General features: G+C 40.4%; 2 protein-coding genes across 10 annotated transcripts in view; both read right to left on the bottom strand.

The window, feature by feature from the left end:
• ATG7 (autophagy related 7) overlaps positions 1–24,555 on the bottom strand; it is a 233,960-nt gene that overhangs the window by 43,384 nt on the left and 166,021 nt on the right. For 5 of the 9 annotated variants that reach the window (XM_032411938.1, XM_032411940.1, XM_032411941.1 and 2 more), the window contains exon 19: positions 432–3,724. The exons of 3 other annotated variants lie outside the window; for them this stretch is intronic. In XM_032411938.1, coding sequence (XP_032267829.1) covers positions 3,596–3,724 — 129 coding nt within the window. In that variant the 3' untranslated portion in view covers positions 432–3,595. Of the gene's footprint in view, positions 1–431; positions 3,725–24,555 lie in introns of those variants that run through there. One more of the 9 variants, XM_032411942.1, reaches the window with a different exon arrangement.
• LOC116636799 (pancreatic progenitor cell differentiation and proliferation factor-like) lies at positions 9,730–10,604 on the bottom strand (the record flags this gene model as incomplete). The annotated part of the gene is made up of 1 exon (XM_032411954.1): positions 9,730–10,604. A coding segment is annotated over one exon (561 nt), but the record flags the coding sequence as incomplete, so codon positions are not given.

Raw genomic sequence — 24,555 nt, 5'->3', positions numbered from 1 at the left:
CGGCATGAAAACCTGGGGAAAGGATGCAAAGAAAGGGCAGTGCCCCAAGGCAAGCCTCTCCTGCCTGACTGTGCACTGCACACATACTGTGTGTGTGTGTGTGTGTGTGTGGTGGGGGGGGGGTGAGGGTGTGGGGGGGTGGTGCTCCATAAGGAGGAAAGAGAGCTCTGGAGACCTGGGGCCAGGACATCCCTGGGGAAGGCCCGAGCGGGCACTCTAGTGTCTGTATCGATTGGGGCGGGGGTGTTAGTCACACAGGGGGTTGAGGTTACCTCAAATGAGGCAGTTTGGTTCATCAGCAGTAACTCAGGATTTGGGTTTTGGTTTTTTTTTTCCAACTTGGGGCAGGGGCAAGTCTACAAAGACAAACAAAAGGTAATATTGTAAAATATACATTCAGGTATGAATGTAGGGAATTGTTCTGCCTGAGAGCCGGTGGGTATCTATTTCAGACAAGGTGGCTAGTCCCAGAGATCCTGTGGCCTGATGGGCGGGGTGGGTGCCATTCTCAGGCCGGATGAAAGAAAGATGATACCGAAAGGGGGTAAAGATATAGGATTTCAGGCAACTCTGTGTCAGGCACGTATCTTCCTTCTGATTTCTGCAGACACCAGCTGGCTGGGGGAGGTGGGAAGACAGGCCCACAGAAGAGAGCATCTCCCCAGTGGAAGAGGAAAACAGGGAAGCCGGGGGAGAAAGTCATTCTGGGTTCAAAGAAATCAACTTAGAAAGCTTCCCTTATAAAAATAGCCATTGGCAAATCCTAGCCTATTTATATCACCCGACCAAGATCACTATCAGATCCTGGGCTGAATCACAAGACCCTGTAAATAATCCTCACAAGTATGGGGCACTGGCTGCCTTATTTATGGGAAGATATCTGAAACACTGCTGGAGCAACTGAGTCAGGGAAAATCTGAGTGCTGGCACCAAATGGTACACTTGCAAATGGATCTCACTTTACAGAAATAGATAGGTTCCTGAAAAGTTGGCTCTAAAATTAATTCACTTAATGGAGTCATATTTTCCTAGTGAATCACATTTTTAAACTAGAGATGGACGGGGGGAAGGGAGACCAAAAAAATAAGATGATGGTGACCCTAAGACTAAATAAAAACCATTCTTCATTCAGCAAACTTTAAAATCACTTATTTAAAAGGCCATTATAAATGCTCATAAAATAGAAGCGATTTGTCAGCAAATACATGTCTAGTGCTTGTGATGTACAGGGAATTGCACCAGGCTTTGTGGGGGCTAGGAAGACTCCAGTGTCTGCCCCTTGGGAGCTCACAATCTGGGACTTTAAAGAAAATAATACTGAACATTCATGTTCCGTCAGAAAACATCCCCTGGGACGGAGATGAGAGGTGTGTGTGAGGGGTTGCCTGGCCCTTTAAGTGCTATCTGGGCTTGGACCAGCTCTGTCTCCCTCCTGCCAGAAGCCAACAGGGTTCGCCTGTAAGTATGCCTTTTCAAACTCTTCTTTTATAAGCTAAAAACTGTCGGCCATGTGGTGCTGTGTCAAAATTGTTATTTATTTAACTTAAAAAAAAAAAGAACGAAAAAATGAAAAACCCCCATGATCTGGGTACCTTAATAAAATGAGAAGAGTTAAGGTACTTAAAGCTCTCTGAAAATTTAAAGGCTGTATGTACAACCGAAGGAGCTGTTATTTTAAACTTTAAAGGACACTTGCTCAAGGGATTTGTTTGTTTGGAAAAAGCTTGCCTCCTACTTTTTATGCTCTCTTGCACATAGAGTACTACTGGTCACTGGTGACAGGACTAGATATCTAATTTGTTATTGGTTCTCTCAGTACAGATCATGGCATACTGAGTCCGCTTTGAGCAAGGGAAAAACACACTCGGACATGGATAAGACTGTTGTCTCTGAGCTAATAACAATGTTGCCAGTGATTACAGGCATATGCACAGAATTGGGGAACATTAGCTCAAAATTGCTATATCCCTTAGACACTATACACCTCAGAAACTGGTAACACTGGGGGAGCGTGTCCATAGCTAGTAAGAGTGAAACTCTTCCTGGCATTTCTGACTCAGATCTGAAAGTGCACAAAATGTCAGAGAATAAACAGCCATTTTTGAATAACAGAAACACATTTTTTTGTTTCAATTCCATAGTGATGAATGAAGCTGTGGCAGCAGAGACTGCGATTTATCCTAATACCACTTCTTCCCTTCTTCCTTTTACTGGCAGAACTCCTTCCAGCTTTTTAATAGCAACGTAAAGGGCTGCCCTGAAGACTACATTTCCCAGCCTGCCTTACACTACAAGTGGTCATGTGACTGCCTGCTGAACAATGGGATGGGATCAACTTCCAAGTCATGTCCTTTAAAAGAGAAATCACTTACCCTCCCCTTTCCACATTCTAGAGGGTGGACTTGGCATTGCCAAGTCAGCTTTGACATCCCCCAGCAGGGCTTCTTAACCCTGGAGTCCACAGACCCGGCAAGAGGTCCATAAATAGAAATGCTGGTTTTGTAAACTTCGATGGGAAGAAAACTATGTAACTTTCTTTTCACTAACCTCTATCTGAAATTTAGCATTTCCTTCAGTTATCATGTAGGGAACAAACCATAAGTGGTATTTGCCATATCTATGACTGTCACCAACTGAAATTATAGATATTTTAATATCACATTATATTTGTTATGGATTATCTTGAAAAATCACATATACTTATCAATACTTTGAAATTATAGTAGCTGTTAGAATTGCCACTAGATCATTACTTGTATCAATAAAGCACATATTATTATAGCATGAGTTCATTTTATTTTTTTATACTTTGACAATTATATTTAAACATAATTAATTTCCATTGTAATTCTATGTGTTTTATCTTAGACATTTAAAAATATATTACTCTGTGAAGTAGTCTGTAGGCTTTGTCATAGTGCCAAAGGGATTGATGGCACCAAAAGTACATTATAAAGCCTTACCTAGGGGGTGGCAGAGTAGTAATATTTATGAAACTCAGGTCTGTGGATGACCTTGTAGAGCAGAGCTACCCTTGAAGTTCTGGACCACTCCTCTAGATCAGGGCTGCCCAACAAAACTTTCTGGGATGATGAAAATGTTCTATATATGTTGTTCAATACAATAGCCTCTAGTCAAGTGGCTTTTAAGTGCTTGAGATGTGCCCAGTACAAATGAGGAACTGAATTTCAAATTTTATTTAACTATACTTGATTTAAATGTAAATAGCCACAAGTACCTAGTGGCTACCATATTGGATAGCACAGGTCTAGATTTTTATATGAAAGAGAAACAGATTTCTGTCTTGTTTGAACTGCCATATTTTTGGGTCTCCCTGTTATAGCACTTCATCCTATACCTTAACTAATACACAACCCTTCCTAGAGTCAATAATAATAGTAACATACCAGGGATAGAAGGTACATTTGTACAAAGTCAACACATAAAGAAGAAAAAAAAAAAAGAAACTCACTAATTAAAACCAAGAATTGTAATAGGAATTTTCTAGTTAACAGGCATTCACATATACATCATTTTGCCTGATATCTATTATCACCCTGTGATTATTATTGCCCCTATCTTATTCTCAAAGAGGTTAGGTGACTTTGCTGAAGTCACACAGAGAGTATAGCCAGGAGTGAATTCCAGATCTTACCACCACCACACCATGTGCTTTCTTTCCAGCATTTTGAATGCTCTGGACGGTAGTCCCACCCACTGATTTCTGGAGAGGAGAGAGGAGGCAATGGAGGTTGAATCAGTCACCAATAGCCAAAGATGTAATCAATTATGCCTATGTAATGAAGGCTCCATTAAAAACTCAAAAGGATGAGGTTCAGAGACCTTCCAGGTTGGTGAACTAGAACACTCCCATGTACCACTATGCTAAGCCCCAAACTCCACAAGGACAGAGCTCCTTTGTTCAGGTCCTCACCCTATTATCTCTTCATCTGGCTACTGATTCATATCCTTTAATATCCTTTGTAATAATTCAATAATCTCGTAAGATGATTTCCAGAGTTCTGTGAGCCACTAGCAACTTAATTGAACCCAAGGACGGGGTCACGGGAACCTCTGACTTACAGCCTGTTGGGTAATAACATGGACTTGTAACTGGCATCGGAAGTGGAGGGCAGTCTTGAGGACTGATGCAAGCTGATATTATCTCTGGGTAGATAGCGTCAGAATTGAGTTGAACTGTAGGACACCCAGCTGGTGTTAGAGAACTGTGTGGTGTGGGGGACCCCTCCTCCAGTAGGAATTGGGTACTAAATCTTTAATGTCTACATTGTTACATCTTGACTTCATGATTTTTTTCCCCCTCAGGTTGAAGCATTGTGTATCTATTTCCCATTTTGGTAAATGAGCGTTTAGCTATCTTCCACTGAGAGCCCCCTCACCCCCACAATCATAAACTCTTACCTTCCCCTCCTTTCATCTTGTCAACATAATTATAATTCCATTTAGATCAGTATCTAATTGCTGTATCAAGGTGCCTCTGTAATATGCTAGGATTACTTTTCATTTCTTCTACAAGGTTGTTTTCCCTGGAGTTAACAACTGTCTTTTTTGTTTTACTTTGTTCTTAAATACTTATCCATAATTTAATCCCAAACTTTCTGCCAACTGTCTAAATCTCCTAAATAAATGTTCAGACACATTAGGTATTTAAGCAATTTCATTTCCTTAACAAAATCTGTGCTGGAGACTTCTGCCCTGATCCAATCTGTTGTAGTTGCCCTTATTGCATCAGGTCATCCTGAGGATTCCTCTGTCTCCCTCCTGTGTGCCATCAACCTTTTCCCATTTACCATGTCTTCTTTCGTGGTTTATTTTTGTTTTTCTAGAGTTCATCCTTCAGTGGTTTCCTCAAAAACGGTGAATAAAAGGTAAATTTTTGGAGAGCCTGCATATCTGAAAATATCTTTATTCTAGCTTCATACTCAATTAACAGTTTGTCTGGATACAGAATTGTAGATTAGAAATAATTTTCCTTCATGGTTTGAAAGCATTGTTTCACTGGCTTCTGGTTTCTAGCATAGTTACTGAGAAGTCGAAAACCATTCTGATTTTTGTGTTTTCTCTGTCTTTCTTTCTGCAACTTCTATCATCTGGATGTTGGCATTCCTACCCCGATCCATAATTTGCTTATCTGTTATACCCTATTTTTCATTTCTTTGTCCTTTTAATTTCTGGAAGATATTCTGAATTTCATAGTCTACTCCTTCTGTTGAATTTCAAACTTACTATATTTTTAATTTCTGAGAGTTCTTTTTTTAAAAGATTTTTTATTTTTTATTTGACAGAGAGAGAGAGCACAAGCAGGGGGAGAGATATGCAGAGGGAGAAGCAGACTCCCTGCTGAGCAGGGAGCCCGATGTGGGGCTCAATCCCAGGACCCTGGGATCATGACCCGAGCCGAAGGCAGACTTAACTGTCTGAGCCACCCAGGCACCCCTGAGAGTTCTTTTTCACTATCTGAATATCCCTTTTCATGGCCCTTTGTTCTTGTTTCATGAATATATTCTTTTGTCTCAATGAGAATATAAATAATAGAGGAATTTTTTGGAGTATCTAAAATTTTCATCTCTTGACATAGTCTGTTTCCTTCAAATTTAGTTTAGTCTCTGTCTTTAAGTTAGATGCCTGGAAATTCTTGGTTTCTGCTCCTATTTAAGGAGTTACTCAGAAGTTGTTTGAGGTCTACTGTGGACTTCAGTGTAGGGTCATCTGGCTGAGCTATCATGTCACAGAGCTCCTGACATTTTCTCTTTAGGGTTGGGCAGATTCCCTGGAGATGGAGCATCCTCTCTCCTGTCTGGAAGGTATTTAGCTTGATGATCTGTGTTGTGGGAGCCCAGTGTGGGGAGGTCTGATCTCTCTGTATTTGATATGTAAACATTCGTTCAATCCCATGTTTTTAGTGCTACACATCCTACTTTCAACTCTGATATGTCCTTGTCCAGAAACTCTGTTTTACTCTCACCAGTAAGTAAACTTCAGTTTCCTACCTGGAGCTGGGTAGGCACTTGTCCTATTGTGCAAAGCTAGCATGAGAGGCTAAGGATTTAATTGCCTCTTAAGACATTCAACCAACCCTTCTGTTTTAAGTCTCATATTTACTTCCCATCTTCAGATGCATCTACTGTCCCCACTTCTCAAGTCTTCAGGTAGCTCTGTGGAAACTCTTGGCTTTCTCTACTGGCTGGTTTAGAATTTAACTTTCTTTCTGTCCATCTCTCTTAGTTAGTTTGGACTGCTATATCAAAAACACAACAGGCTGGGTAATTTAAGCAACAAACATTTATTTCTCATAGTTCTAGAGGCTGGGAAGTTCAAGATCAAAGTGCCAGCAGACAATGGTGTCTGGTGAGAGGCTGCTTCCTAGTTCACAGATGACTATCTTCTCACTGTGTCCTCCCAGGTGGAAGGCCAAGGAGTTCTTTGGGGTCCCTTTCATAAGGCCACTAATCCCATTCATGAGCAGTCCACCGCCATGACCTAGTCACCTCCCAAAGGCCCCACACCTCCAAATACCATCACAATGGGGATTGGTTTATGAATTTTAGTGGGACACAAACATTCAGGCTATAGCACCATCTTTCCAGATTCCAAATTTTTTGTTGCCATTGTTTGCTCTCCTATTCTTATTATCTTTGAGCGTTAAAAAATACCCCTTTACACTCAGGGTGTTATAGGAAGGATAACAAATAAACATGCTTGATCTTTTCTTTTCTTTCTTTCTTTTTTTTTGAGTAACACATTCACATGGTTCAAGCTTCAGAAGGAAAAAAGATTATATAATGTAGTCTCTCTCCCATCCTTAATGCCCAGCCATCCAAAAGCCCTCCTAGGAAGAAACCAATGTCGCCAATTTCTGGCATCCCTCAGCCTACCTTAATCCTAGATTTTACTCTATATTATCAGCCTATTTGTATCCTTTTAGTCTTTGCTTTATTGCTATAGCTCCTATCATATTGTATGAAGAATTTCTTGAGGCAACAGATAAAAAACTGAAGGAGCCTAGCTTTTGGGGGGAGGATTAAAACAATGATAAGATTTATCTTTTTTATCCCTTCTATTTTATGTACACTTTCTCACCTTGTATGGCCCTGTTCACTGCCTCAGACACCAAGGAGTAACCACAAAAGCTTCTCCCCAGCTACTAATAAATCAGCTCTATAAGAAGGGATCTGAGAAATTGTTTTTGTGTGAATGACTAATACAGCCTACTCTGCCATTCTTCCCCTGAAGTGGCTGAATTTTCACAGGAGATAAAACTTAAGGTCAAAGGAATTAAACTCTAGTGGCTGCCATTTTGGGAGTCACCCAGGGCAACAGGTCACTTTTGCCAAGATGTGCTGTTACTGGGACTATGCTTACCAGGAAAACAGGGTCAAGCCAGAGCAGACTCTCAACACTAGACGATTTTCAAACTATGCAAATGCCAAAGAAGCTATCTCTTAATATAGGGAGCACCAAAGCTGAATAGGCCAACTGAAACATTCATACATTAATAAAGATGCTGCTTATAGTCATTTTCCATCTAAATAATAATGTTGGGAAACAGTACTGATTAACAAAATTACCATGAAGTAAACTTAAAATAAAAATTATCCATAAATTGTGCTTTTTAAAATGAGTGTCTTCAAAAATGTAACTGAACCCAAGATAGCAAAATGTTAGCTTCCAGTTCTATGATAAAGTAGATGGTATCAGACTCACTTTCTTGCCATAAACAATAAAAACTTGACAAAATATATAAAATAACAGTTACCTGGCTCAGAGAGCAACCAACACAGAAACTCAAGCAGGGAGCAATTGTTTTGATAGAGGGATGAGGCAGAAATAAAAGTTCGATGCTGCTAAGGTGGCTGAGATTTGGGGAGCAGGGTGGTAGAGATGGTTGAATGTGAGGGAGGGAACCCAGAAATCTACATGGAAATTGCCCTTGGATCCTTGGCTAACTCTTGGGCTACTGAGTGGTGGCTGAGACTCCTAAAAGTCTGGGAGAAAGTATGTGCTGTGAAGCTGAGACACTCTGAGTGGAAATGCCAGGTATTAAACAGTATTGGAAAGATGTGGGATTTGGGGCGATGGGAGAGTGGAAGACATAGGTGAACATACCAAACATTGACTTACAACTCAGAAAAGCCACCCATAAGATTATCAATCATACTTAGCAGTAAGGGGACCCTAAAGTAGATATTCCCTAAATAAGTCCTTCTAGTAACTTAGCTGACTGAACAAATTTAAAGACTCTATAGAATACTATAAGATAGTCTAGAGTAAATCTAGCATTTACAGTGTCTGGCATATAATAAATATTTACTAAATATTGCCCTCCACCCCCTGAAAACTGTAAAAGGCACCAATTATCAAGAGATAAAACAGTGATTAAAAGCAGAGCTAATCCAGATATTTGACTTAGCAAAGACTCCAAAATAACTGTGATTAATATAGTCAAAAGAAAAGAGATAGAAAAACCAGATGAAAAAATAGAATATTTGAACTTAGAAGCCACAAAAATAAAAAATCCAAAAAACTTCCCAGAACTTCCAAAAACAGTATCAGAGATTAAAAACTCACTGGATGGATTCAACAGTAGAGTAGATATGCAGCAGACAGGATTAATGAGCCAGTAGATAGGTCAATATTATATATCCCAAATAAAGCACAAAGAGAAAAAAAACAGAAAAAGCAAAACAGAAAGTAATATAGAGCCATAGTCAGATGATCTAACATGCATGCAATTAGACTCACATTAGCTGGAAAAAGAAAGAATGGAAAAGAAGACAAATTTGGAAAAAATGGCAAATAATATTCAAAATCTGAGGAAACATATCTACCCCACAGATTCAAGAAGCTCAGTGATCCTCAGGCAAGACAATAAACAGAACCAAACCTAGGTACATCACAAATTGATAAAAAGCAAAGATAAAGAGAAAATCTTAAAAGTACCCATGGTGGGGTAGGGGGCGGGGAAAGGACACATTATCCTCCAGGAAACAACAATAAGAATGAATGTTGATGGAAGTTAAAAACATGTTACTAAACATGTTTTTGTTTAGTAAAACAAACTGGCTCAAAATGGCTCAACCAAGAAATCAAAGAGGACATCAAAATTACATAAGGAGACAAATGAAAATGAAAACACAATGGTCCAAAATCTTTGGGATGCAGCAAAAGTGGTTCTAAGAGGGATGCTTATAACCATGCAGGCCTACCTCAAGAAGCAAGAAAAATCTCAAACATTAACGACCTAACCTTACCCCTAAAAGAGCTAGAAAAAGAACAAACAAAACCCAAAACAGTAGAAGGAAGGAAATAATAAAGATTAAAGTAGAAATAAGTGAAATAGAATTTTAAAAAACCCCAACAGAACAGATCAATGAAACCAGGAGCTGGTTCTTTGAAAAGATCAACAAAATTGATAAACCTTTAGCCAGACTTATTTAAAAAAAGAGAGAGGACTCAAACAAAATCAGAAATGAAAGAGGAGAAATAACAACCAATATCACAGAAATACAAAGGGTTATAAAAGAATATTATGAAAACCTATATGACAACAAATTGGACAAACTAAAATAAATGGATAAATTCCTAGAAACATATAACCTCTTAATCAGGAAGAAACATATAACTCTCCCGAATCAAGAAGAAATAGAAAATTTGAACAGATCGATTACCAGGAATAAAATTGAATCAGTAACAAACAAAAGTCCAGCACCAGAGAGCTTCATAGGTGAATTCTACCAAATCTTTTTTTTTTTTCTTTTTTACTGGCTTCTTAGAGTTTATTTTCTACTTGGTATAAGGCACATGGTTACAGGGCGTCAGGAAAGTTTGCATATGGCATGGATAGTAAGAGTGGGGCTTTCTCAACTTCCTTTTTGGTGTTTTGCTGTTTTGATATAAAAGAACCCAAGTGCTTCTGTTTGCTGCAGCCTGCCTAGTCTACATAGAGGGGAGGGGCGGGGGAGGAATGGCTCTGATGAGCCTAGTGCCTCCTGAAGCCTGGTGGTTGTGGTGGCCACGCAGGATCAGGGCCTGGTGTTGGCTTTGCTAGGCTGGCCACCAGGCTGCTTCCTCATGGCTTCCAAAGCCAAGTCACAGGTGACAGTGTCACTGGAGGCCTGGGGAGATTCTGAGCATTCTGGGGACTCCAACACTATAGGCATGAACGGGAGAGTGGACTTCCCCCAAAAGAAGCTTGCCCACCAGTGACCCAGGTGGGCTTTTGGGAGACTGGGGTGGTGGGGGATGGCTTCCCCAGGATACTCTGCACTTCTGCAAGAGCTGTTACTGGAAGTGGAACCCAGGTGGTGCCGGTAATAGTTGTGGGTGGCCACAAGTGAGCCACTGGAGGGGATGGCTGCCAAGCGGTTGCTTGTGGGTTGGTGGTGACCCCTGGAGGGCCTCGGCCTGTGATCACAGGTGGCAGGGATGGGGACACTAGGCCATGGAGCATTTGCAGAGGAGACTGATGAAGGCCACTCGGTGACCAAGGCACAGGCAGGGTCTCTAACAACATTTAAAGAAGAATTAATACCTATTTTTCTCAAACTATTCCCAAAAACAGAAGAGGAAGAGAAGTTTCCAAATTCATTCTATGAGGCCAACATTATCCTAATACAAAAACCAGATGAAGATACTACAAACAAAAAGAACTACAGGCCAATATCTCTGACGAACATAAATGCAGACAAATATTAGCAAACCGAACCCAACAATACACTAATAAAAATCATTCACCATGATCACTGGGATTTATTCAATGGATGCAAGAGTGGTTCAATATTCACAAATCAATCAATGTGATAAATCACATTAAGTGAGAAAGGATAAAAACCGTATGATCATTTCAATAGATGCAAAAAAAAAAAAAAAAAAGCATCTGACAAAGTACAACACCCATTCATGATAAAAACCCTCAACAAAGTAGGTTTAGAAGGAACAAACCTCACATAATATAGGCCATCTAGGAAAAACTCAAAGCTAATCATCCTTAATGGGAAAAAACTGAGAACTGTCCCCCTAAGGTTAGGAACAACACAAGGATGTCCACTCTTATCCCTTTCATTTAACATAGTCCTGGAAGTCCTAACCACAGCAATCAGACAAGAGAAATAAATAAAAGGCATCCAAATTGGTAAGGAAAAGGTAAAACTTCCACTATTTGCAGATGACATGATAATATATATAGAAATCCCTCAAGACTCCACCAAAAAAACTACTATAACTGATAAATGAATTCAGTAAGGTCACAGAATACAAAATTAATATACAGAAATCAATTGCATTTCTGTACACTAACAATGAAGTAGCAGAAGGAGAAATTAAGAACACAACCCCATTTACAATTGCACCAAAAATAATAAAATACCTGGGAATAAACTTAACCAAGGAGGTGAAAGACCTGTACTCTGAAAACTATAAAATGTTTGATGAAAGAAATTCAAGATGACACAAGCAAGTGGAAAGATATTCCATACACATGGACTAGAAGAACAAATACTGTTAAAATGTTCATACTACCCAAAGCAATCTACTGATTTAATGCAATCCCTATCAAAATATCAACAGCATTTTTCACAGAACTGGAGCAAATACTCCTAAAAGTTGTATGGAACCACGAAAGACCCCAAATAGCCAAACCAATCTTGAAAAAGGAAAAAAAAGAACAAAACTGGAGGTACTACAATCCCAGATTTCAAGAAATACTACAAAGCTGTGGTAATCAAAAAGTATGTTATTGGCACAAAAATTGACACATAGATCAATGAAAAAGAATGGAGAGCCCAGAAATACACCCACATTTATATGGTCAATTAATCTTCAACAAAGGAGGCAAGAATATACAATGGGAAAAACACAGCCTCTTCAACAAACGGTGTTGGGCAAACTAGACAGCTACATGCAAAAGAATGAAATTGGACCACTTTCTTACACTATACACAAAAATTAACTCAAAAATGGATTAAGGACCTAAATGTGAGACCGGAAACCATAAAAATCCTAGAAGAGAGCACAGGCAATAAGCTCTCCAACATGGGACATAGCAACATTTTTCTAGATATGTCTCCTGAGGCAAGGGAAATAAAAGCAATAAGAAACTATCAGGAATACATCAAAATGAAAAGCTTCTGCACACTGAAGGAAACAATCAACAAAACTAAAAGGCAACCTACCGAGTGGGAGAAGATATTTGCAAATGACACATTCGATAAAGGGTTAGTATCCAAAATATATAAAAATTTATATAACCCAACACCAAAAAACCAAATAATCCAATTAAAAAGGGGCAGAAGACATGAACAGACATTTCTCCAAAGAAGATATCCAGATGGCCAACAGACACATGAAAAGACGTTCAACATCACTCATCATCAGGGAAATGCAAATCAAAACCACAATAAGATATCACCTCACACCTGTCAGAATGGCTAAAATAAAAACACAAGAAACAACAAATGTTGGCAAGGACGTGGAGTAAAAGGAACCCTCTTGCACTGTTGGTGGGAATGTAAATTGGTAAAGCCACTGTGGAAAACAGTTTGGAGGTTCCTCAAAAAATTAAAAATAGAATTACCATACCATCCAGTAATCCACTAATAGGTATTACCTAAAGAGTATAAAAACACTAATTTGAAGGGACAAATGTACCCCTATGTTTATAGCAGCATTATTTACAATAGCCAAATTATGGAAGCAGCCTAAGTGTTCATTGATAGATGCACGGATAGAGAAGATGTGGTACACACACACACACACACACACAAAGACACGCATGCACGCGTGCGCGCGCACACACACACACAGGAATATTACTCAGCCTTAAAAAAGAATGAAATCTTGCCATTTGAACAATGTGGATGGACCTAGAGAGTATAAGGCTAAGTAAAGTAAGTCAGAGAAAGACAAATACCATATGATTTTACTCATATGTGAAATTTAAGAAACCAAACAAAGAGAAAAAGAGACAAAAAACAGACTCTACAGAAAACTGATGGTCACCAGAGGGGCAGTGGGTGGGGGGATGGATGAAATAGGTGAAGGGGATTAAGAGAACACTTATTATCATGATGAGCACTGAGTCATGTATAGTTGTATAGAACTGTCGAATCCCTCTATTGTATGCCTGAAACTAATATAACACTGTATGTTAACTATACTGGAATTAAAAAAAAAAAAGAATGTTGACTTAAGAAAAATTACACGCACACACAGAAAAATTCACAAAGTAAAAGATTTTAAAAGTTCTGAAGAAAAAAAAAGTCAACTAAAAATTCTATACCCAAGGAGGATGCCCTTTAGAAAGAAGTGTGCAGTAAGGATGCTCTCAGAAAAATAAAACAAATGAGTGTTCATTTCTTGTAGAGAATTGCCCTATGAGTAATACCAAAGGGTATGATGAATCTAAGACAGGATGTTCTTCAGGCTCAAGAGCAAATGCTCTGATATGGAAGTATACAATTTTAAGAAGGAATCAGTAGCTCCAAAATGTAAACATATGGATAAATATAGAGACTATTGACCATTAAAAACAATAGTGATAATAATGCCTTGTGGGGTTTATCACTTAGTAGAAATAAAATATATGGCAAGTGTAACAAAAATGTTGGCAAGGGGAAAACAGAATACACTTTAAGTTTCTTGCTTGCTCGGGCAATGCTGAGGTAAACTGTAATAGATTAATTTGGAAATATCTATAGTAACCACTAAAGAGCTCAAGCCCCACATTGGGGTAGAATTGACTTAAAAAAAAAAAAAAGAATAGGGGCGCCTGGGTGGCTCAGATGGTTAAGCGTCTGCCTTCAGCTCAGGTCATGATCCCGGGGTCCTTGGATCGAGCCCCACGTCGGCCTCCTGGCTCAGCGGGGAGCCTGCTTCTTCCTCTCCCCCTGCTCATGCTCTCTCTCTCTCTCTTTCTGTATCTCTGTGTCTCAAATGAATAAATAAAATCTTTAAAAAAAGAAATTAAAAAAAAAGACTAAAAAAATGAAAGATGTTTAAAAAAATTAATAAAATAAAGTAAAAGAAAAGGGAATGAAGGAGGAAAAAACAGAACAGATAAATGCAAAACAAATGACGAGAATTAAACTTAACTAAATCAGTATTTATATGTAAATGACATAAACAATCTAATTAAAATACAAAAACTATCAGATTGGAATTTAAAAAACAGAGATACAACTAAAAAAAACAAACCCCAGATGCAACTAAAAAACCCCAGCAATTTACTTTTCAGCAGGTTGAAAATAAATGATTTATACCATGGCAAATAACAAAAAGAAAGTTTTTGCTATGTCAATATGAGATAAATAGATATTAAAGTAAGACGTATCATGAGAAATAACTAGAGACATTTCACAATGATAAAAGGGTCAATGCAACAGAAAGATAAATGTCCTAAACATTTATGCATCAAATAACTTAGCTTTAAAAGAAATAAAACAAAGCTGAGGATAAAAATAAGAAACAGACAAATCTATAGTTATCACCAGAGATTTTAACACACCTCTCTCACTAACACTTACTATATCAATAAGGATATAGAAGATTTGAACATGACTAATCAACTCAATTTAACGGACATACATAGAACAGTATATGCAACAACTGCAGAATAGAGATTCTTTTCAAGTACACATGGCACATTTACCAAAATAGATTATATTCTTAGCCATCAAGTAGATCTCAACAAATTTCAAAGGTTTAAAATTATGTTTTCTGACCACTATGGAAATGAGCTAAAGTGCAAGAACAGAAAGATGAGAAAAATCTCCAAATGACTGGAAATCAAGCAACACTACAAGTCTAAGTAACCCATAGGTCCAAGAAGTCACAATCGAAACTAGAATTAATCTCTAAAAGCTAACAGGGCCTGTCCAGGGCCAGGGCAGTCAGGCAATGAAAAAGAGACTGGAGGATGTTAGCTCTGGAAGGGATCCTGGGGCAGTAGACAAATCCTGTTTTACCCTGGAAGGGAATGCAGTCTTAGAAAGGTCAAGTGGCCTGCACAAGGTCTCACAGATAGTCAAGAGGCAGGGCAGGGACACTAAATGCTGCCTCCCTGATTCCAAATGCAGAAGATTTGCCCCCTTTCTTGAGCATGTGCAGAAATCAACACACGAGAGTTAAGACATGTGGGATGACTCTAATTTTAATGGATACTCACTGCTTTCATATGCCTCAAACTCTTGTCCTTATTTAGATGTTTATGCAATTACTTCCACATTACACTCCATCTTGGTGTCTCTTGTATTCATAGCCCTAAGTATTGATACAAATACTGCTGCTATTTACCTCTGGTCTGACCTCAGTTTGACAAAATGAGTATAAATAGAGAAAGAGTAAGTAACAAAAGCTGCCCTCTGTCCACCAATCTGCATTTTGGTCATTCCTGACCGAGTAGCTGCCTTCAAATTTATCCTTTCCTTCCTTTTTTCTATCGCTACTGCCTCCTCCTGTCTCCTGCTCAGACCTCCAGCTGTCCCTTTCCAGTTCATGTCTTTCCTGGCTGCCAAAGGCATTTTTCTAACAGTCCCTACTGTGTCTCTTCTCTGCTTAACATGATTCTGTGTGTTCCCCAATTCATCAGGATGAAGTCCATTCAAAATGCTCCCCAGCCCGGCCTCAACCCACCTACCATCCCACCTTTCAAGCTTCACCTCTCTGCACCACCCCCACATGCACCCTACCCATCTGTTACCTGCAAAAGGCAACATTTGTGCCTTTGAACCTGCTGTTCTCATTGTTCATCTTCTGTTAGCGCTTTTAGATAAAGCTGAAATGGACTCTCTTCCATGAAATCTTCCCTGTCCCCAAACTGGAATCATTTCCCTCTTTGACACTCTCTGCCCTTCCCCTGTACATACTGATTGGCCTTTATCATATCTCTGGTGTTACAACTATAAATGCATATGCCTGCAGCCTCTAGCACCAGAACACAATCTTACTGAAGGCAGGGCTGTAACCCCTACACCTAGCTTGATACTGGAATAAGTGATGGCTTCCGTATCTGGGGTAACAGAGGATGAGCCTTTTCTAACACAGAAGAAATACAAACATCAGCTGACCTGCCATAAAGACAGGTGCCTAGAAGGGATGCGATGGGTAGAAGTCAAACGGTATCACCAGCAGGCCAGGACTGCACCACAGTAGTGTCTGATGTTCACAGTGGGTACTCTGCTGAAAGGTCATTTCCTCTCACAGGGTCTGCCCCCTTTCTAGAGGGCCATGACCAGAGTCTAGTGAGATGTGTCCAAGGGGGTATAGCCTGCCGAAGTACAGCAGGGTAGTAAATCAGTGGATGGCCTCAGTCATTAGGAGCTTCTCCAAGAGGAGCTTTTCTTCCCCACAAGGACATTTCAACTTCAGCAGGTCTGAGGTAAAGAACGGAGTTTATTTTAAAGGGAAAATAAAAATTCCCAGGTGAATTAATGCACCACTCTCCAAATTAAAAACCCTGAGGTAAACCAAAGTGCTGTCTCTCAGATAAACACCCACTTCTATGAATCATGAATTTCTGAAAGAGAGAGACAGAACCATTTGTTCAGTCTGTGGATCAATGAAGGATACAGCAATAGTGAGAATAGGCGGGTACTATGTGCACAAGGAACAAGTGCAAGGATGTTTGTTGGGGCATTATTTGTGTCAAAAGCTTGGAAACAAATGTTTTTCAACAGAAGAATGGATAGATTTTTAAATATGTCATCAATAAAACACTCTAGGGGCGCCTGGGGGGGCTCAGTTGTTAACCGTCTGCCTTCGGCTCAGGTCATGATCCCAGGGTCCTGGGATCGAGCCCCGCATCGGGCTCCCTGCTTCACGGGAAGCCTGCTTCTCCCTCTCCCACTCCCCCTGCTTGTGTTCCCTCACTCGCTGTGTCTCTCTCTGTCAAATAAATAAATAAAATCTTTAAAAACAAAAAAACAAAAAAACCCCACTCTGCTCTGGTGAACATGGCTGAACTGGGGCTGCACCTAGCAGCCCGGATGAATTTCAGAAGTATACTTTTGAGTGGAAAAAAATAGTTGTGTAAGGATATGCACAGCATGACACTGTCCATATAAAGTTTTATAGAAAATAAGGCGATACCTTATCTAGGGAGACCTCACACATGCAGTCCGGGTATAAAGGCACACAGAGCAATGATAAGGAGCATATTCAGGGCGGGGCTTATCCCTGGGGGATAAGGGGAGAGAGAAGGCCTGTGATCAGGGAAGGGGGGGGTGGGGCTTCAACTAAGTATCCCAGTCACTCTTTTTCTTTTAATTTTTAAAAAATTTTTATTATTTTTTATGTTTTTAAAAAGATTTTATGTATTCACTTTAGAGATAGATGGAGACAGAGTGTGAGAGAATGAGAGAGAGCATGAGCAGGGAGAGGAACAGAGGGACAGAGACAAGCAGACTGTGCTGAGCACAGAGCTCCACACGGGGCTTGATCCCAGGACCCTGCAATCATGACCTGAGCCGAAAGCAAGAGTTGGACACTTAACTGACTGAGCCACCCAGGCCCCCATCCCAGTCACTCTTTGGCTGAGTGTGGTATGTATGCTCTCATTACATTCACTAAGTCTTTTTGCATGCCTTAAGTATTTCATAATAAGGTTAATAGTGAAAAAAAGTTCTCAAGTATTCTATGTAAAATCTCCAGTGTTAGGTATTTTAATGCTCTGAGGGCAAAGGATAAAATCCACCACGAGTTTATCAGTCTCTTTTAAGTAAGGGGTGAACTGGGTTCCCCGCCGGGCCTTGCATGGGCAAAATACTGTTTTTAGTGAACCTTACCCTCCCTACTCCTCCGCATTTCCCTCCCTGACTCCTCAGCTTTAAGCTGCACTGCACCCTCTTCTTCTGAGAGCAAGCAGCAGATCAACTGCAACACTGCCTGCCCAGTGTAATGAGTCTGACGCCTGCCACAGAGTACTGAGTCCCCGTGGACCTCTCAGGTGGCTGCGGTGTCATGGAAAGAATCCTGCACAGATGGCTCAGGGGATGTATGGTAACTACCTGTGCCACTCGTCCAAGTCTGTGGACCTCTCCTGGCCTAGGTGGCTTCATTTGTAAAGTGGATGGTTTGGATCTCTCAGGTACATCCCTTCCAGCTCTGAAATCTTTGGCACCACAAGCTGCATCCAAAAGACTCTCAGATCTGGTTCTCACCAAGGAGGAAACCTCACGATCAGTTGCCTCTTGCCCTGAACTCTGACACTGGGGAGTTGCACTGGTGTCAGGGTGAGCAAGTTATTTATTAAGAGTGTTCCACAGAAATGCTCTCCCACTTGCCTGAGTCACAGTGAAAACAGGAAGCCCACACCTTTTTCTTCTGAGGACCATCCCATGTGCCTACCACCTTCCACCAGCTGTAAAAACGTCTTCATGAAACCCCCACAGAGCCAAAGCCAAAGGGCGCTGTGTGCGGGAGGGGGTGGGATGTCGGGGCAGGAGGCATGCAGGCTGCTTGCCCACAGGAAACCCGCAGCAAAGTCTAGACAGTTCAAGGAGGAATCAGTCCAAGGAGGAATCCGTCCAAGAAGTCTGCCCGGAGATAAGGCACTTCCTAAGTAGTCTCTGCCCCTCAGGCATAAATTACTTCATTTATCCAACAATGGTACAACCGTAAAACTGAGCATAGGACATGGAGCTTAAAATAAAATTTAAAAAATTATAATAGCCCCGCCCCCCCCGTTAAAATAGAAAATGGAAGCACATATACAAGGTTCACAAGCTGAGTCTCCTTTCAGTCCTATCCCCAGCCAACCAGTTCTCTTCCCCAGTAGCAACCACTGTTCTCAATTTCTGGTATATCCCTTAGAGTTCAGGCATATACAAGGATATAAACATATAAACACATACACACACATGTATATACACATGTGATTCTTTAAAAAACATAGTACACATGTTCTATATTCTGGTTTTGGTAATTTTTTCTTTTGAAAAGTTTAAAATGTAGAGAAAACTTGAATCGATACCCCCATCTTATTCCCATAAATATGTTGTTATTTTCCATTTTTTTCTTAATCTATGTTTATTTTTTTCCCTGAACCCTGAAGTGTATACTGCAGATATCATGATACTTATCTTCTGAATACATTAGCATGTGTCCTGTAAGAATAAGGGCATCCTCCTACACACCCATAATAACATCATCACACCTATGAAAATTAACATTAATTCAAACTATCATCTTAATATGGAGTCCATATTCAAATTTCCCCAACTGTGTCAAAGGTGAACTTGCTTTTCACATTTACTACTCTATCCAGGAGAGTTTTCTGTACTATTCAAATAGAAACTCTTCAATCTTTGTGACAAGTAAATAATAGTGGTTAACATCTATTTAGTGCTTACTGTGTGTAAGGCACTCTTCTAAGATTTTTCTTCTGCCATCCCTGGGTTAATTTTCTTTCTGTTTTTTTTATAATGTCATAAGTCTGATGCATAATTTCTTTTATTTTCATTCATTTCTGTTATCCATTTAAGAACTTAGGTTGGTGAATTTTCCTAAGTACTGTATTAGCTGTGTCAAAAAAAAAAATTATATGTAGAATTTTCACGTTATTTTCTAGATAGTCTACAATTTTCATTTTGATTTCCTCACTGACCCAGGTGAGGAAAGTGGGAGTTTTAAAAATTCCCAGTGCTGTTTTATTTTTGTGTTTTAATTTTTTAAATTTGTATTTCTTAGTCGTATTATAGAGTGATCATGTTTTCTTGTGCTATTTCTACTTTTTTGATATGTACCGTGGTTTTCTCAGTGTCCTACTATGTGGTTAATTTTTGTGGCAATTGAAAAGAAAAAGGTTTATCAACAAATCTACCTTATTAGTTAAGGAAGCAGCAGTTTTATGTTTCTACATCCATACCAAATTCAGCATGTTAGAATTCAAATATTTTTATATTTTTGGCCTGGGAATTTGAGACGTTTCATCCTTACCACTCTGTCATGCAATTGTGCTTAATGTTGGTCTTACATGGCATATCCCTTCTACTGAATTAAAGAACCTTAGCAATGGAAAAGTATTTAAAGGGCATTTAAGCCAACCTCCATTTAGTACAGGAGTTTCCCTTACAGCACCCCCAAAAGATGTTCAAATGGATTTAACTTGAATTATTGCCATGCCGGGAAACTCAGTATACTGCTTAAGTTGTGGTGCTTATGGCCTCTATCAGATGGTCAAGGATTAAAGTCCTCAGCAAGTATTAATTGGCTACCCACTCTGAGGACTACATTGCTCAGTGCACTTTCGGGAACACACAAGAGAAGGTTGATATTATACTAGAGCTGTGGTTCCCAAAGTGTGTGCCTCAGGGCACTGCAGTGAATTTGCATCATAGGATGGGATATTTTAAATTTTTCAGGAAAACAAGATACACAATATCTGTCAGGCACTGCAGAAACTACCAGATCAAGGTAGTTTATAGCTTCAACATTTTAGTTTGTGCTATATTCCTTTTGATGATCTCATATTTTTGCAAAACTGGGGTTTTGGCAGTTGTATCATAAAAAGTATTACGTGAAAATCAACATAGAACAGGAAAGGAATGTGGCAGTGTCCCATCTGATTCCAAGCTTTGGGAAGCTGTGCAGTACCCAACAGGAACATAAATCGTATTAGTAAATAACTACGGTTATTTCAGAATAAAACAATGACATGTTCTTTCAATTTATGTGCAGTATTTTTTCAAAGAGCTACTCATTGTTAGGTCAGGACTATTTATTGAGTCCTCACTGCTTCATAAATGAAACTTCTATGTATTTCTTTTGGCCTTGTGGGCTCCGAGAGCACCATCTGCGAACTTCTCTGGGAGCTCATAGCTGAGTTTCAGAGACCAGCGCTCATGACAGCAATGCAATCAGGATGTCAGACGTTATGGTTAGACACTCTCATCGAATCAGCACACGTTTCAGGAGATCAAAGTGGAGGGAGTATTAGTCAGACTGGAGCACAACATAGGACAGAGTCAAACAAGTGCGATTGGCCTAGCCCCTGTGGGGTGGGAATGCCTGAACCACAGACAGGAGAAGGAGAACCTTTACAAGAGCAAAGAGCATTGGGAATGAATATGGCCTGTTCTGGAGGCAGTGAAGACACTGGTCTGGTGGGGTCGGGGGGGAGCCTTGGAGGAGCAGCTAAGGAGTTTAGAGTTTTTATTGGGTGTTTGGTCCCAGCAGTGATAATGTTAAAAACCAGTGTTTTAGAAGATTAATCCAAGTGGGGTAGCAGATGGGACTGGAGGGTGAGAAGGTAGGAAATTACATCACCTGAAATAGCAATGCGCCTATATAGAACAAGCCTGATAGAATACACAGTAGGTGTCAGTCCCCTCCCTCAGCAGCCACACTACATGGAGTCCACACAGCAAAGTTCTCAAAGCTATAATCCTAAGAACAGGAATCATAGCCCTTGATTGCACGCTTGGAAAATTGCTGTTTTAGGATTCTTTCTAACTGGGACACACTGGAATTGAGTTTACAGAAATTCTGCTTGGAGATCATAGCCTTGTTTCTAGGAAAGTATACAAAAAGAGGGGCTAAATATAGAATAGGAGAAAAGAATACTGGATCGAGAGCCAGGATACTTGAAATTCAGTCTAATTTTTGACCAAAAACTCACCAGAGAGTAGTCCTAGGCCTCCTTTTCTTCACTCTTAAAATGAGGGCTCTATGATGTGAGACATGAAGAAATTCTAAATTGCCAAAGAGGGCTCATTTCTATCTGAGGAATCAGGTCCAATCTTTTTGTATACTGATAAGTAGAGCCAAAATTGCAGTTTTAATATTTCATTCCAATTTGCATGAAGCATTTATATCAACAAAGGGCTCTATACTATTAAAATATCATAATCTGGGCTTCTGTAAACTATTATTACTATAATAGCAGTGAATGTATACAAGAGACTGGAATATTGGCAGAGACTTCTAGGGAACAAAAATCAGCGTCATGTACCAAAGCTGCCCCATGACGACAACTCACAGACAACATTTAAAATAAAAATTAAGCAAATGATCTGCTTTGTGTCTCAAGGGAATAAACAAGCTCTGTACAACCTGCATGAAGACAGAGTAGGAGCATCCAAGTATGACAGGGAGAAGACGATGGAAAATCAGCGGAAATCAGAGAATGACTGCTTAGAACTTGACACAGTTACAGATACAAGAAATACCCAATAAAGGCCACATCAGAAGGGACATTAGGAAAGTCCTATGGATTTGTGTTTATTTTATTTTAATTCAAGCAATGACAGCTTTATTTTTCCTTTCCAACTTCAGAAGGAATGATAATGCATCCCACGCAATCAGCCCATAAAGCACTCCTGATTCTTTACTCAAATTGGGTAGAAGATCAAATGAGACAGTATTGGAGACCCCCTAGGGTGATGGGATTATTAAATGTCAGGACTTGGGGATGAGTCACAGAAGAGGTCTCTGGCTTTTTAAATGGCCCCTGGATATTGCAGTCTCTTTGATAGCCCTAAAATGTCTTTTTAGAGGCACTGGTCTAGCGGGGGCACAAAACCTCAGTAGCCCCCAAAGAAGAGCAGGATAAACATGGCCATAGTAGGCTTCTAAACACAGCTCTGGGTTGCAGCTTTTGCTAGGGTAGGGAGGCTGAGGTTGTTTTACAGTGGAGGAGGTGGGGGAGTGGAAAGGGAGGGGGAAGAAAAAACATTCTCTCATCCTTGGGAAACTTGCAGAATTACTTCCCTCGATGAGTTTGTTCAAGCGAAATCTCCACCTCCCACCCTTGCTTACAGGTCATCGAACCCATTCACAGATTAGGAAGTGACCCACAAGTACCGGAGTGAGGAGAGGGGTGTGGTGGTGGAAACGCTTGGAGAGAATGCCGTATCCTGTTTAACTTGGCCTTGCCAACGTTTCTTTAGTTAAAGAGCAAAAACGTCCTACTTCCAATGGCCTTTCCCTTCATAAAATGGGCTGTTCTCCACATTTACTTCATTTCACCTCTCCTGCATTAATCTCCTCATCTGCACCATTGTGTAGAAAATGCCTGGAAATAAAAATGTGATACACTTGCAAAAGGTAACACAATACACCGTAAGTCCTTATAGTGCAAATGAACTGAGTCAATGTCCCCTGAATATGCTCTTCATTTCACTGTTGGCCACTCAGACAAGAGGAAATAAAGGGTGAATGTGGGAAATAAAACTAGATAAAGTATGCTGGTGGCCAGAACTACAGAAGGGCTCTCTAAAGCCACATTTATGAACAAAGGCAAAACACAAACTTGGTGAGAATGACGGACACTGGGAACAACACCTTGAAGTTCTGGAAAGTTTAGAGAGTTAGCATTAGTACAAATGCAAAACCTTCGATGAGGCTGCAGGTGGATAAATCAGCCTCGTTGCCCATGTCCTAGCAAGGTGCCTTTTCCTCACGGCCTTTAGGAAACTGCCTATGATTTTCTGCAGCAGAAATAACTTGAGTGGTTTGGTCTGGGCACCCCCACTGCCTGTCAACCAATAGAACAGGGAGCTACCAATATCACCAAGGTTGTGGGGTTGGAGTCCCTGTAACCCTGTGTCCTTGTAGGAGACCACGTGAGAGCAAGGGTGCCCAAATCGCCATCTGCTATGGTTTTCCACTCTGTTGCCCCATCCTATATACCTAAACTTCTCTCTCATCATCTTCCAATCCCACCCCATGCCTGCCTGCCTACCTTCACCTTGTGCTCCTCAATTCTGTCACACTTCAAGATCCGTAACAGTCCTTGCCTCCTTCCCCAGATGTTCTAGCCCACGGCCATTTTACTAGAACTCACCTGAGCCTGTGCTGTGTGCCTACGAGCAACCATGGAGTATCAGGGTTGGATGAGGCCTTACATGGCATCTGTTCCAAAGCTCTACAAGGTGCATGAATCCCTCCCACAACCCCTCTGACAAGTGGCCACTGGGGCCCTACGACTGGTATGAGGTCCATCCTCCATAAATGTGAGTCCTCCACACCCAAACACAGGCATGAGGCCACCTATTCCCTTCACTGAGCAGCTTCAAGTGTGAGTAATGGAATCAGAGACCCTTCTTCGTAACCTCTCCCTAATCCTAACCCAGCCTTCCTGGGCACCAAGCCTTATGTGCCTCACACATAGGACAGCTTTCAGGTATCTGAGGATGGGACACGGGCATCCCTTCTCTTCTTCCAAATAACTACTCATTCTTTTATTTAAGAATGTTCCAGGTAATGTGATTTCTGATCCTGGTTCTCAACGTCTCTCAGCATCTTTAGGTGTGGTCATCTGAAGTGAGGTCAGTATTGTATCCAGGCGTGGGTCCTGGCCATTCAATTTCGAGAAATGAAGAGTTCACAGTGCAGAAGCTATCTGTCATGCCCCTTCATACCACTGCTTTACCCACACTGTGCTGGCAAGCATCCATGATCTCTCCCCACAGGTGCTATTTATTCTACACTCACAGAAACTTTTTTTTTTTAATAATCTAAGGACTTACACTTGGCCTGCTATATTTCAACTTCCTAGGTTCATCCTTGTTCTGTCATTATCTCTTTAGATCTTGATTTTAG

Source organism: Phoca vitulina, unplaced genomic scaffold (genome assembly GCF_004348235.1).
Source record: "Phoca vitulina isolate PV1807 unplaced genomic scaffold, GSC_HSeal_1.0 scaffold13, whole genome shotgun sequence".
Classification (NCBI taxonomy): domain Eukaryota; kingdom Metazoa; phylum Chordata; class Mammalia; order Carnivora; family Phocidae; genus Phoca; species Phoca vitulina.
This window is presented reverse-complemented; position numbering and strand designations above follow the sequence as displayed.